This window comes from Canis lupus, chromosome 28 (genome assembly GCF_003254725.2).
Source record: "Canis lupus dingo isolate Sandy chromosome 28, ASM325472v2, whole genome shotgun sequence".
Taxonomy (NCBI): Eukaryota; Metazoa; Chordata; class Mammalia; order Carnivora; family Canidae; genus Canis; species Canis lupus.
The window spans coordinates 4,393,450-4,407,224 of NC_064270.1; the positions used below are offsets into that span (position 1 = coordinate 4,393,450).

Sequence of the window (13,775 nt, forward strand, 5' to 3'; positions counted from 1 at the left end):
AGATCTTTGTTCAGTTGCCACTTTCTCAGTGAAACCAGCTATTACCAACGGATTTATACTAGCAAGAAATACCCCGACTCCAAACCTCTCTTCGCTTTTTCTCCATAGCACCATTTGACATACAATGTTTCATTTGTTATTATTTTTATCTCCCATACTAGAAGATAACTCCTGTAGAGTAGGTCCTCTGTTTCATCATTACTATATTGACAGTGCCTTGAGCAAGGTCTGGTTCTTAGCAGTTGTCCAATATAATTTGTCGAACGAATGAATGATTGAATTCAAGGGGAACAAAAATTGGGGTTATCGGTATTCAGTATTTTCTGCTTAGATTCCCAAGACCAATCCAGGGTTTGCTAGAATCCTACTATGGTGAGTATGGTTGGCAAGGGCACAGAGGCGAGCAGTCGCACACAATTGGGAGGAGAAATGCATAAACTTCTTTGCAAAGCTATTTGGCAACACCTATCAACTTTTAAAATGCAAGGACTTCGGTTTCAGCTTAGGATGCAGAAAGCTGAAAAGAGCATCACTTGACGTCAGCCTTTACAACAAAAATAACAACCTCCTTTTTCAAAAAGAAAGAAAGAAAGAAAGAAATGGGTTGGGTGAGAGCCCAGGCCAAAGTCCTGAGGGCAAATTCCCCACCGAACCGCCCGAAGCTCTGTAACGTGCACCCCCCGCCCGCCCCTGGCTTCCCGGCGGCCCGGGACCCACTGCGCTCCAGCACAAGTTTCCGTTTCCTGGAGCAGGACTCCGCCTAGTCCGAGATCAGGTCCACTTTCCAGTTTCCTCTTCCCGCTCGGGTCCCGCGCGTAACAAAGCCAGCGCCCGGCCACAGACCTCGGCCGCAGCCCCGCCCGCCCGGGTCGCGCACGCGCACGCGCACACGCCCGCCCGCGCGCGCCGCGCCGCCCCGCAGGCCGGGATCCCAGTCCTGAGGAGAAGGCCCGAGGGGACCGCTCGGAGCGCGCAGCCACCATGAGGTGAGGCTCCCGGCTTCTGCCCCCAGACCGCGTGGGCCTTTGTTTCAAGCCCGTGTTTTCCTCTTGCCGTGGCCAGCGCAGTGCCGCGGCCCTTCAGGGGGCCGAGCCCCCGGCGCCCCGCAGCGGGGCGTCGGGTTGGGGCGCGCGTCGGGAGCGCCGTCCCGGTGGCGGCGTTTGGGGTCGGGCCTGGCGGTCGCGGTGGCGGAGCGCGCGCTTCCCCAAGCCCCACGCCTTCCGGGCGGCGGCGGCCGGCGGTCGGCACTGCCGGGCCGGGCGGACGGGGTGGGGGAGCCGGCGACGCGCCCCGGGAGCCCGCCCCCCGCCGCTCTTCGGGGAGGCGGCGACCGTGCTTGGTTGGCCGCGGCCCCGGGGCCTTTCCGGGCGGCCTCTACGTGGCGCGGGCTTTCCGGGGCGCGTCGCCTTCCCCCCTTCCCGGGACCGCAGCTGCCGTCCCCCCGACGTGGGCCGACACGGTTCGGCCGCAGCCCTGCAGTTGTCACCTCGGCCGGCTACTGCCATTTTGCCTTTCTGATGTCTGGGTCTGAGTTCTTCCCTCGCTGTGAGCGAGATTCTGCTTATTCCGCCCAATCCGCTACTTTAGGGGGTCCCCTTTACTGCCTCGCGTGAGGGGGGCCTTTTTCTCACCCGCTTTGTGTCCCCAGAGACTGGCACCCGCCCTTTGCTGCTGGGTGAACCGTCCGCAGTTAGAGGGTAAGGCCTGGGCTCCTGAAGCAGGCAGCTCTTGCTTCTGAACCCTGTTCCGAACACCTAGGAGTCGGGTGGTCCAAAGCAAAGTTGCTTCAACTCTGAGTCGGTTGCTCATCTGTACAAATTAATGACCTCCAAGCCTTAGGGCTGTGCTTAGTTGATTGCTTAGTGCTTAATATTTGCAAATGTTGTTTATTATTATTTTAAGTGAAAAAGAAACGTAATCCGGGCTTCACCTCTAACATTTGTAGGAAGGGCCTGAAAAAATGTGCCCGAAGAAAGGAGGAGGAAAGGGTAGGTGCACTGTATGTGTATGCAGATAGGCTGGAAGGGAGTGGACCCAACTTGGGGAGCTAACTGCCTCCCAAGAACTGCGAAAGACTGCTCCTTCCTGGCAAAAATGCCAACATTTTCTAAAGATAAATATTGCCTCTTCAGATACAGTAGCTTCTCTCTGCCAGCTTCCCAGAGACAGAGTTTAAAAATTAAGCAAAGTTTAAAAGGTAAAACTTCTCACAGCATCCAGTTGTGCATAAATTCCACAGAACCTGGGTAAGGCACAGTATCCCCTTGAGATCTCACAACCACATTCATATTATTTAAGGCAGCCCTCATCATCATCCTCGAGCTGGGCTGGTATCAAAGTTCACAACAGAAGTAGATGTTCATTTTACTCTTTGAATGGGCAGATGTCTGATAAGCCCATTTGCCATGGATCTGGACAGGCTTGCCCATGAGTTTGGTGCAGTTATACCAGAGAAAGGGACAGTCATACCAGATTTCCCGGTCAGGACCATGGGAAACAGTCCAAAACGTATTTTCAAAATCCAAACATTGGGATCCCTGGGTGGCGCAGCAGTTTGGCACCTGCCTTTGGCCCAGGGCGCGATCCTGGAGACCCGGGACTAAATCCCACGTCGGGCTCCCGGTGCATGGAGCCTGCTTCTCCCTCTGCCTGTGTCTCTGCCTCTCTCTCTCTCTCTCTCTGTGACTATCATAAATACATTTAAAAAAAAAAGTCCAAATATGAAGGCACAGAGTATGCCAAGATATAAAGACAAGTGGGATAGGGAAGACTGAAATGGGAGAGAGTTGGGAGGCATTAGCAGGAGGTAAACAACTAGTAAGAATCCCCTAATCTGGAATCCAGTACTTTTTATGCTAAGCCTGGGTTAGGACATACCAGAAACTGCCAGTATATGATTGTATTCATTCAACAAATGTTTATTTATTGAGCTTCTATTAACTATTATTCTAATAATGTTTTTTATTGAGCTTCTATTAATAGAAGCTCAATAATAGATTCCAGGAACACAGTGCTGGGGGCACAGTAGTGAAAAATACAAAATCAGAACAAGGTCCCAGGGGATCCCTCGGTGGCTCAGTGGTTTAGCGCCTGCCTTTGGCCCAGGGCGCGATCCTGGAGTTGCGGGATCGAGTCCCACGTCGGGCTCCTTGCATGGAGCCTGCTTCTCCCTCTGCCTGTGTCTCCACCTCTCTCTCTATGTGTCTATCATGAATAAATAAATAAATCTTTAAAAAAAAAAAAAAAGAACAAGGTCCCAGTTCTTATGGGGCGTACATTTAAATGGGGGAAATAGATAAACAATAGATATTTGACTAAAACAATTCAGAAAGTGTTAAGAGCTACAAGGAAAATAAAATAATTAATGGGCTAAGAGAGTGACCTCGAATGGAAGGGTCTATTTTAAATATTTCTGCTATGAGTAGCCTGGGTAGAGAATATTGGACCTGAGTTACAGGAAAGAACCAGTCATGCAAAGATTTAGAAGCAGAATATTCCACGAGTAAAAACAACAGGTAGAAAAGTCCTTGAACTTGATATGTTTGAGAAAGGAAAGTCAGTATGTCCAAAACACAGTGAATGAGAAGAGTAGAAGGAGCAAAGTTTGGACAGATAAGGCCAAGTTCTTTAGGAACTTGTAGGGCACGGCAAGGGCTAGGTTAATATCTAAGGGTGTTGGGAAGCCAGTGGGAGATTTTAAGCAGGAGACTGACATCATCTGGTTTACATTTTCAGAAGTATAGTAGGACTCCGAAGGGATCAAGAGTCAAAGCTGGGAGACCAGATTTTCACCCCAGCTCAAAGGAAAAGTAATTATGGTTTAGACTAGTAAAACAGCAGTAGAAATTGGAGGAAAGTGGATGGGAAATGGGTGGTAGAATTAACAGGACTTCCATTTGGATTGGATGAGAGGTTGAGAGAAGAGGAATCAGATTACTCCTGGATTAGTTGGCCTGTGGAATTAAGAGGTGCCAAAAAAGATTAAGGGAAGAACAGGCTCAAGGAATCCAGATTTCTGGATTGCATATGTTTATTTGAGATGCCAATTGACATTCTAGCTCTATTTCTCTACTTTCTTTTAGTAAAATTTCTTGAAAGAGTGGCCTCTATTCCCCATATCCACTTCTTTACCAAATATTATCCCCTCAACCCACTCCAGTACTGTTTTCATCCCTACCTTTCTAGTGAAACACCTATCATGGTCCTCCTCAGCTTTACTCCTGACAAAATAATGATCTCTGTCCTCAATTACTCAGTCTCTTAGAATCATTTTACACATTGAATATTCATCTCTCTTAAACATTTTCTTCCTTAGGCTTTCATTGATACCCGGTTTCTTAATTTTCCAGCTCCCTCATTGTTGTGTTTTTTGTTGTTGTTGTTTTTGTTTTTGTTTTGCCTCCTTTCCTGGTCCTTCTAGTCTGCTTAACTTGGGAGTGTTTTACAGCTTAGTTGTAAACCCTCTTCTCGGTTTATGCTCAGTCCTTATGTAATTTAATTCCAGATCTTGTGGTTTTAAAGCTCATCTGCATGTCAGTGACTCCTGATTTTATATCTTTAGTTCTAACTTCACTCCTTTTAAAAAAAAAAATTGTTTTTAATTTACTTATTCATGAAAGACACATACACAGAGAGGCAGAGACATAGGCAGAGGGAGAAACAGACTCCCCATAAGTAACCTGATGCAGGACTCAGTCCTGGATCCTGGGATCACGCCAGTGCCAGTTCAACTGCTGAGCCACCCAGGCATCACAACTTCACTCCTTTTTATCCTCAGTTGTTTATTCATTAATATCCAACTTCATACTTGGCATCTTCGCTTTAGACATCTCAAAATTAACATTTCCAAATAGTGTTCTTGATTTATCTACTCATTTCCTGAAGTCGAACGCATAGGAATCATCCTGGGGTATTCCCTCTTATGGCCCTCTCCACACCCAATCCATCAGAAAGACCTGTCAGCTCTGTCTCATGTAGAACCAATCCAGTCCTGACTAACCCTCCACTAGAACTATAGTGTAAACTTGTATCATCTCTCCTTGAATTTCCTCAACAGCTGCTTTTATGTCTCTTTCAGGGAAATGTCCTCTGGTCATGCTCTTTAAATTTTAACTACTTCTCAGACTCCCCTGCCAACTTCTCATTTTTTTCTCTCTTCTGCTTTATTTTTCTCTTTATTACAATCTCACATACTATATATTTTTATTTATTTTTTGGTCTTTTTTTGACACACCCACTGCCCTATTAGAATATAAGCTACATGAAATCAGGGTGTTTTTTATGTTTTGTTCATTGGTGTATCCCTACACTTAGAATAGTACCCTCTACATTGTACGTCTCGGTAATTCTTGGTTGAATAGATAGCTTCCCTATCAGTTTCCTTGCCTCCTCCCTTGACCTTCCATTATCCATTCTCTTCACAGTAGACAGAGGAATTTCTTTTTAAAACCTATATCAAACATTATCATTTTCCTACTTAAAAAGTTTCCTTCAGTGGTTTCCTCAGTCGTTTATTCATTAATATCCAACTTCATACTTGGCATCTTCGCTTTAGACATCTCGAAATTTAGGGTAAAATTTATGTTCCTTATCATGGACTACCATACCTTGCATCATCTGTCCCTGCCTAGTACTACACCTCATCTTCTGCTATTCCTCTTTACTATGCTTCAGCCACACTTTTCTTCCTTCTGTCCCCTGAACACTCCTGTTTGTTCTCAGATCAAGGCCTTTGCACTCACTGGTCTCAGGGTTTCTCGTCTCAATATTATTGACATTTTGTTGTTGGGACTGAGCTGTGCATTGTAGGATATTTAGCAGCATCCCTGCCCTTACCCAGTAGGTGCTCATAGCATTCCTCTAGTGGTGACAACCAAAATTATCTCCAGACATACCAAATATACCCTAGGGGGCAAAAGCACCCTGGTTGAGAAGCAGTGGCTTAGATCATTCTGCCCTCAGATCTTTTATGATTGCCTCCATTTCATTGTTGAGCTCTTACTTCAAATTGTCCCTTTCTACAAAAGTTGATCCTTCATAATTATAACTAACATACCCCTCCCCCTCCCATAACCGCCACTACCCTTAATCCTGTTATTCTGATTTTTTTTTTCCTTCTTAACATTTACTACTATCTGGCATTATGTTGCCCATTTCTTTTCATATTGATTTGTCTACATATTTGTTTTGCCTCAACTCCTTTAGTTCTTTCCTCGCCCAGAATGGAATTGCCATGAAGAAAGAGCCATTTTCTAACTTGTCCACTACAACTATAGAATTACCTAGCATATGCCATGGCATATATTACATGAGGTGCTCAATGAATATTTTGGTTTTTTTTTAATTTTTATTTATTTATTTATGATAGTCACACAGAGAGAGAGAGAGAGGCAGAGACACAGGCAGTGGGAGAAGCAGGCTCCATGCACCGGGAGCCCAACGTGGGATTCGATCTCGGGTCTCCAGGATCGCGCCCTGGGCCAAAGGCAGGCGCTAAACCGCTGTGCCACCCAGGGTTCCCCTCAATGAATATTTTGATGGCACTGTTACATAGTTCTATAAACATTTATACGACTATATATTTATATTTTACATACAAGGGGGGGGTGTTTGGTATGCACCAGAAAGGGAAATAAATACACATTCATACACACATGCCCTGTATACTGTTCATCCCACAATTAGGGCATTTTCCTCTTTGAGAGAAGCCTTAAGGAATTTTTTTTTCTGTACGTTCCTTAATTATGGTTAATCGTAGACTGAGAAAGCCTTTTTAAAAATATTGTATTTATTTATTTGAGAGAGAGAACACAAGAGAGAGAACACAGGCAACATGGAGGGGCAGAGGGAGAGGGAGAAGCAGGCTCCCCACTGAGCAGGGGCCCAGACTCAGGGCTCAATTCTCTGACCCTGGGATCATGACCTGAGCCAAAAGCAGACACTTAACTGACTGAGCCACCCAGGTGCTCCTAAGAACGTCTTCTTGACTGCCATACTATTGCTATTGGCAAAACAAATAAATAAAACCAAGAATGTTAATTAGGATTTTGTCAGTTGCAGACAGTAGAAACCTAATTTAGAGTGGCTTAAGGTGTGTGTGTGGGGGTAATTTCCTTAAGTAAATAGAAGGGGCAGGGGTGGACAGGGTGATCCAGGCAAGACTGTTTAGTCACTGTCTTGAGCAGTTTATCTTCCTAAGCTCTGCTTTCCTCTATATTAGATTCTTTCTCAGGCAGGGTGACTCTTCCCAAGTTTGGAAAGATGGCCACCAGCAAACCCAAGCTAATAGAAGCCTTTGGAAGGAAGAGAGATAGTTCCATCAAAGTTCCATTTCAACAAAAATATATTTTAATTGGACTATCTCTGAATAAATCACTGGGACCAGGGAATGGCCAGAATATCATGTGCCTTCCCAGACTAAACAGTAGACAGTCCATTTCAGATTATATAGACTAAGAGTAGAGGGAGAAGATGTTCCAGAAATGGAAACCGAAAGAAAGGATCCTCACCAGGTAAAAACCACGGATGTCCACTGCACTGGACTATGTACACTTCCTGGGTCACTTCCATGGAACTTTATGCTGAATTATAATTGTTTACTTAAAAGCTCTGCATAAGCAAGGCTGTGTCTTGTTCACAGTTACATACCCAGGGTTATTTAGAAGATCTTGCACATAAAAGAGCCTCAGTAATGAATAAACATTTCCTTGTCCTCCTTCCTCCTTTGTAGATTCAGAGGTAGTGTTTCCATTGTGCCCTGCAGAGATTATACTGTGCCTTGCACAAAGGGAGCTCAACAAATATTTGTGAAGTGAATTTTAAGAGCAATGTTAAGGTAATAATAAGTATAGTTGCCCACAACCCCAGAGGTTGAAAAGATGTGGCACTTATATCGAATCTATTAAGCTTACTTAATTTCCTTGTGCCTTTCCCCCATCTTTCTGGAAATCTGTTACTCTCCTTTTACCTATCTCAAACTTATGCTTCTCCCCATCTCTTAGTATACCAGTTACTATCCTTTTCTGTCCTTTTTCTCTCTATGGGGTATCCTTCTCCTCTTTCCTCCTTTCTTTTCCTTCATCCCTCTCTCCTTCCCTTTCTTTCTCCTCTGCAAAAATGACATTGGTGTGGCTTCTGTGTCTCCTTTTTTTTTTTTTTTTTTTTTTTTTTGCAGAGAAAAGTATGTTTTATTATTTTAAACCATAAATTATAATTCTTATAAAAGTTATATAAATGCAGACTGATCATCTTTAAACTCTCAAAAAGCCAAATAAAAATAAAGCACAGAAAACTGAATTGAGAAAGTTCTGACATAATTCTTCCACATGTTATGTATCATCAGGAAGAATCACTGCAATAGTTACCCAATGTAGTATTAAAGGTAACAAACAAGAGGTTTGGTCTTAAACATAAATTCAAATGTATAGTATATCTACAATAACAGGTCAAAGAGGAAGTATATCTGCAATTTCTAACGGTAATAAACAGTTAGTTTGCAAATACTGTATTCTTGAGTGAAATAAGAAAGCAGATCAGGGTTAAAATGTTGGACAGTCTTAACGACCAGGCCACCTTTCAGGACCATTTCTCACGGTACATAGTGCTCTACCTGTAACTAAACCATGTGTTATCCTTTAGTGTACTCTTTTTCTTATTTCTCACCTCTTCTTCTCCCCCTTCATACTCATAATATAGGAATGGAATTTTTATATTAAGTATTGACTGTATATATTTACTATTCTTAATTTTCAAGTTAAGTAAATAAAACATTTAAAATTCCCCTCAGTAAAAATTGAAGGCACTGGTGAGCTAAAGACTGCCAAAAGGAAATAGATTCCTGTGACATAGAAAACCCTGTCATCTCTTCAGAACTGCTTTTGCAGTACATAATGAGAATATTTCTGGAATTTAATTCTACACCAAGGAAGCCTATATAAAGATACAGGGGACTAGTGTTTGAACTGTAAGATCAAATAAAAGGTAGAATTGTTGTTAGGCAAAAAAAAAAACAAAAAAAAAACGTATTTAAGGTTTAAAGATTGATTATTTCCTTCATTTCTTCAAAATTAAAGGGAATTTTGTCTTTCACAGTGAAATTCCTAAGGAATCCTTGAAGGCCATTCTGTTGGAGTTAGAATGTCACTTTACATGGAATTTACTTAAGGAAGACATTGATCTGTTTGATGTGGAAGATACAATTGGGCAACAGCTTGAATTTCTTACCACAAAATCCAGACTCACTCTTTATAACCTATTGGCCTATGTGAAACACCTAAAAGGCCAAAATGAAGATGCTCTAAAGTGCCTGGAACAAGCAGAAGAAATAATCCGGCGAGAACACTCAGACAAAGAGGAAATACGAAGTTTGGTCACTTGGGGAAATTATGCCTGGGTATATTATCACATGGACCAGCTCAAAGAATCTCAGAAGTATATAGACAAGATAGGGAATGTTTGCAAGAAGTTGTCCAGTCCTTCTAACTATAAGTTGGAGCGTCCTGAAATTGACTGTGAAAAAGGGTGGGCACTCTTGAAATTTGGAGGAAAGTATTACCAAAAGGCTAAAGCAGCTTTTGAGAAGGCTTTGGAAGTGGAACCCGACAATCCAGAATTTAACATCGGCTATGCCATCACAGTGTATCGGCTGGATGATTCTGACAGAGAAGGGTCTATAAAGAGCTTTTCCCTGGGCCCTCTGAGGAAAGCTGTTACCCTGAACCCAGATAACTCCTACATTAAGGTTTTTCTGGCGCTAAAGCTTCAAGATGTACATGCAGAAGCTGAAGGGGAAAGGTATATTGAAGAAATCCTGGACCAAATATCATCCCAACCATATGTCCTTCGTTATGCAGCCAAGTTCTATAGGAGAAAAAATTCCTGGGACAAAGCTCTGGAACTTTTGAAAAAGGCCTTGGAAGTGACACCAACCTCTTCTTTCCTGCATCACCAGATGGGACTTTGCTATAGGGCACAAATGATCCAAATCAAGAAGGCCACACGCAACAGACCTAAAGGAAAGGATAAAATGAAAGTTGATGAGCTGATTACATCTGCCATATTTCATTTCAGAGCAGCTGTGGAAAGAGACTCTATGTTTGCATTTGCCTACACGGATCTGGCCAACATGTATGCTGAGGGAGGCCAGTATAGCAATGCTGAAGACGTTTTCCAGAAAGCCCTTCGTCTGGAGAACATAACTGATGATCACAAACATCAGATCCACTATCACTATGGCCGCTTTCAGGAATTTCACCGAAAATCAGAAAGTACTGCTATCCACCATTATTTAGAAGCCTTAAAGGTCAAAGACCGGTCATCCCTACGCACCAAATTGGCAAGTGCTCTGAAGAAACTGGCTATCAAGAGACTTGGTCACAATGCTTCAGATGTGCAGAGTTTAAGTGCCCTAGGGTTTGTTTATAAGCTGGAAGGAGAAAAGAGGCAAGCTGCTGAATACTATGAGAGGGCCCAAAAGATAGATCCAGAAAATGCAGAATTCCTTACTGCTCTCTGTGAGCTTCGACTTTCTGTTTAAATACATACTCTAGGAAATTAGTTCTAAGTTTTTCTCTCCATTTTGGGTCATTATATTTTTTTATTTTAATCCGTTGTTCATTACAGAGCCATTTTTTTTTTAATGGTTACATACCAAGCATCGTGCTAAATATTTTATATATATGCAATGATGAATTTTTTGCTGTTTTCTTTTTTCTTAATTAATATAACCCATTAAGAAACAGAAACCTTTCAGCTATTGTAACTTTTAAAAATGGTATGGCCATTATGACTTTATACTCTTTTATCTGTACTATTTATAATAATTTTCTATTAAATTGTTAAATTTCCCATATTACACAGTGAGTATAATTCTGCATAAACCTTTGACACCTAGGTCAAAAAAATCTTTCAGGAATGCAAAATCCTATTAGTTAAGCCCTTAACTAGGTAGCTTGCAAAACATGGGCCCTTCCAGTTATAGATGTTCTGACTTAGATGAGAATATTTAACCATCAACCTGATAGTAACCTAAAGAATCCACTTTGTTGAAAGAAAAAAGTTCTTAACAATAAAAAGCTTGTCATCTGTGGTGACTTCAAAAAAGGGAGGAAAAAAACGAATAGAAAAAAAAAGATTTCTTCAAATACAGAATTTAAGTGACCCATGAGAAATCACAAGTATCTCTCAAAATGTTCATTAAATAGCTAGAAATAGTTGTGAGGGAAAAAAAGAATAATGGAAAATCATGTAAGTTTCTCTGGTTCTTTTAAAACAGGAAGAATGAACCTATTGAACTAATCTAGATGAAATTAATTTTATTCCTTCCCATTAAAATTCCAGTATTTTTAGGTTAAAATCATTGAGATAGAAAGCAGGTCAATTGAGAAATTGGGAGAAATGATAAACAAATGGATAATATAGATGTTCCTAACCTACATCCTAGATTACCAAAATTTCCATGGTTTGGTTTCAGGCCTGGACTGGATCATTCTCATACTCCCAATTTCTGGCCTTTGGTTAACTGTTTTAGTATTCCAGAGTTACTTCTGTAAAGCTTTTTCTTTTGTCTAAGATTTTCAGAATGACATGTTTTCCGATAGATCCTACAGGAATAGTTAAGCCCTACTTTCAGTATTAATACCATCTTGGAAGGGTCACTGTTTAAGGGCTCTTATTCCAGGGGACATTTTTAAATGGGATGTTGCTAAAAATAGCTTCTCTAATGTTGTTTCTTTGATTATAGACTACACAATTATATTTACCACCACAGTATTAGTGGAAATGTGTGCCATGTGCTTTAATTCTCCATACCTCTAATGTAGCTCTTAAAACTACTGTATACATGTTTGTGTGTTTTTTTACTTCTTGTTACTTAAAAAAATTTTTTCTATTATTATTATAAAAGTAATGAATTCTCATTGTAAAACTTCAAACATAACAGATGCATATGAGTTTAAAGGCAAAAGGGAACCTCCTTGCCCTTCCCTAATTCTACACCCCCATGGTAACCTGTTAACAATTTAATTTGTATCCTTCCAGATATTTTTTCTATGCATAATCAAACATACATGGATACTGCAATGTATTTCATAAATTAAATTTTTTAAAAGTTTGCTTTACTTAAGTCCCTGCTGTTTTTGTTTATTTTACTCATTTCATTGTTTATTCAAGAAGGAAGAATGAGGAAAGGAATGATACTTAAGTATTTCAGAAATTCAGGACTGAAGTCCTAACTGATCAGTATAAGCATTTGTCACATTTTGTAGCAAATATTTTATTTTGCAGCAAGTCACCTTCCTCCATTGGGATTAATATTCTAATTAATGTTATGTTCCCAAGTAGGGAAGGCACACACAATATAATACAGTTATGATATCAAAACAACAATACAACTATAAGTCTCTATTTAGATATTTAGTCTTTAAAGTTTATAAAGTGACTTTAAAATTCACTAGATATTATACCAATATATAAGAAGTCATAAATACCAAGAAAGTATAAAATCAGCATATGAAAAATATAACTATAAAATACTGAACTAAAATTAGTATATTTATAATAACTTTAAATTTTGTCACTAATTACGCTTGCCTTCCTAAAATTTAAAACTACTTAGAGATAATTTCATAGTCTTGGATTTAAAAAAAGACCTCAGAGTTCACTCACCTTTATCAATTAACCATCAAAACTTAGAGCTTGAATTATCTTCATAAGTGATATTTTCATCTTCAGATAGTCCTTATTCTTAGAAATTTGTTCCTTCCACTTAACTGAAGACTTCTAGCCTAAAGTTTAAATATTTTGAGCTGTCTTTAGGGACCTCGAAGATCTTATCCTTTATAGATGTGATATCAGGATATCAGGACTCATAGTTTCAAATGGCAGAAAACCCAGCTCAAACTGACCTAAGCAAAAATGAGAATGTAATGGCTGTTGCAATTTAATAGTCTAGAGGCAGTACTACTTTCAGATAAATTTGAAGGGATAAGTGAGTCACCAAATTATATATCATGGCTATTGTAAATCAAGTAATACTGACTAGCCAAAAACCAGATGTTTACTATACATGTCTTAAAAGTGTTTGAAGACAATCACTCTATGTCCCCTAAGAATTCAAGTTAAATATGCCATTTTCTTTAAACCTATCCCCATCTCCATCATAATTAACTTTAGTTCTCTCCAAATTATGTTTATCCTTTGCTAGTGGTTTGTGCTAAGAGGTTAATTTAATAATACCCAAAGTAAGGTTTTAGGAAGATGGTAGAATGACCTTTTCTTTTTTCTATGAAGTATACTTCAATTAAGCCAAAATAAAAATCTCTCCTTGGTAACTACCCATGTGTTGGTTTTTCCACACATGCCTTTTAAGGGATGTTTTTCACATCCTGTACCTGAACATTTGGCTTTTGAAAGTGTTTTATGTCACTTGGTGGCATTCAGCACCTCAATTCAGATAACCTATACCTCTTAAAGAAGTTGAGAAAAAGTTTGTATATAAAATGCTAATCACAGGCGCAGTGGTTTGGCGCCTGCCTTTGGCCCAGGGCGCGATCCTGGAGACCCGGGATCGAGTCCCACATCGAGCTCCCGGTGCATGGAGCCTGCTTCTCCCTCTGCCTATGTCTCTGCCTCTCTCTCTCTCTCTCTCTCTGTGACTATCATAAATAAATAAAAATCAAAAAATAAATAAAATGCTAATCACTACAAATAACAGATAATGGAAAACTGAAGTTATCTTTATAATAGTAACAAATATTTATAATAGTAACAACAAATAG

The 13,775-nt window shown here is 40.6% G+C and overlaps 1 protein-coding gene across 2 annotated transcripts; it reads left to right on the forward strand.

Annotated features, from left to right (window-relative positions):
* Nucleotides 1-836: 836 nt before the first annotated feature.
* IFIT5 (interferon induced protein with tetratricopeptide repeats 5) lies at nucleotides 837-12,116 on the forward strand. Of its 2 annotated transcripts, XM_025466472.3 has the most exons (3): nucleotides 853-986; nucleotides 7,730-7,834; nucleotides 9,091-12,116. In XM_025466472.3, the coding sequence occupies exons 2-3, from the start codon at nucleotides 7,827-7,829 to the stop codon at nucleotides 10,532-10,534; spliced, it is 1,452 nt and encodes a 483-aa protein (XP_025322257.1). In that variant the 5' UTR covers nucleotides 853-986; nucleotides 7,730-7,826; the 3' UTR covers nucleotides 10,535-12,116. The 2 variants fall into 2 exon arrangements, with proteins under 2 accessions (XP_025322258.1, XP_025322257.1); XM_025466473.3 differs by lacking the exon at nucleotides 7,730-7,834 and having other exon boundaries at nucleotides 837-986.
* Nucleotides 12,117-13,775: the final 1,659 nt, after the last annotated feature.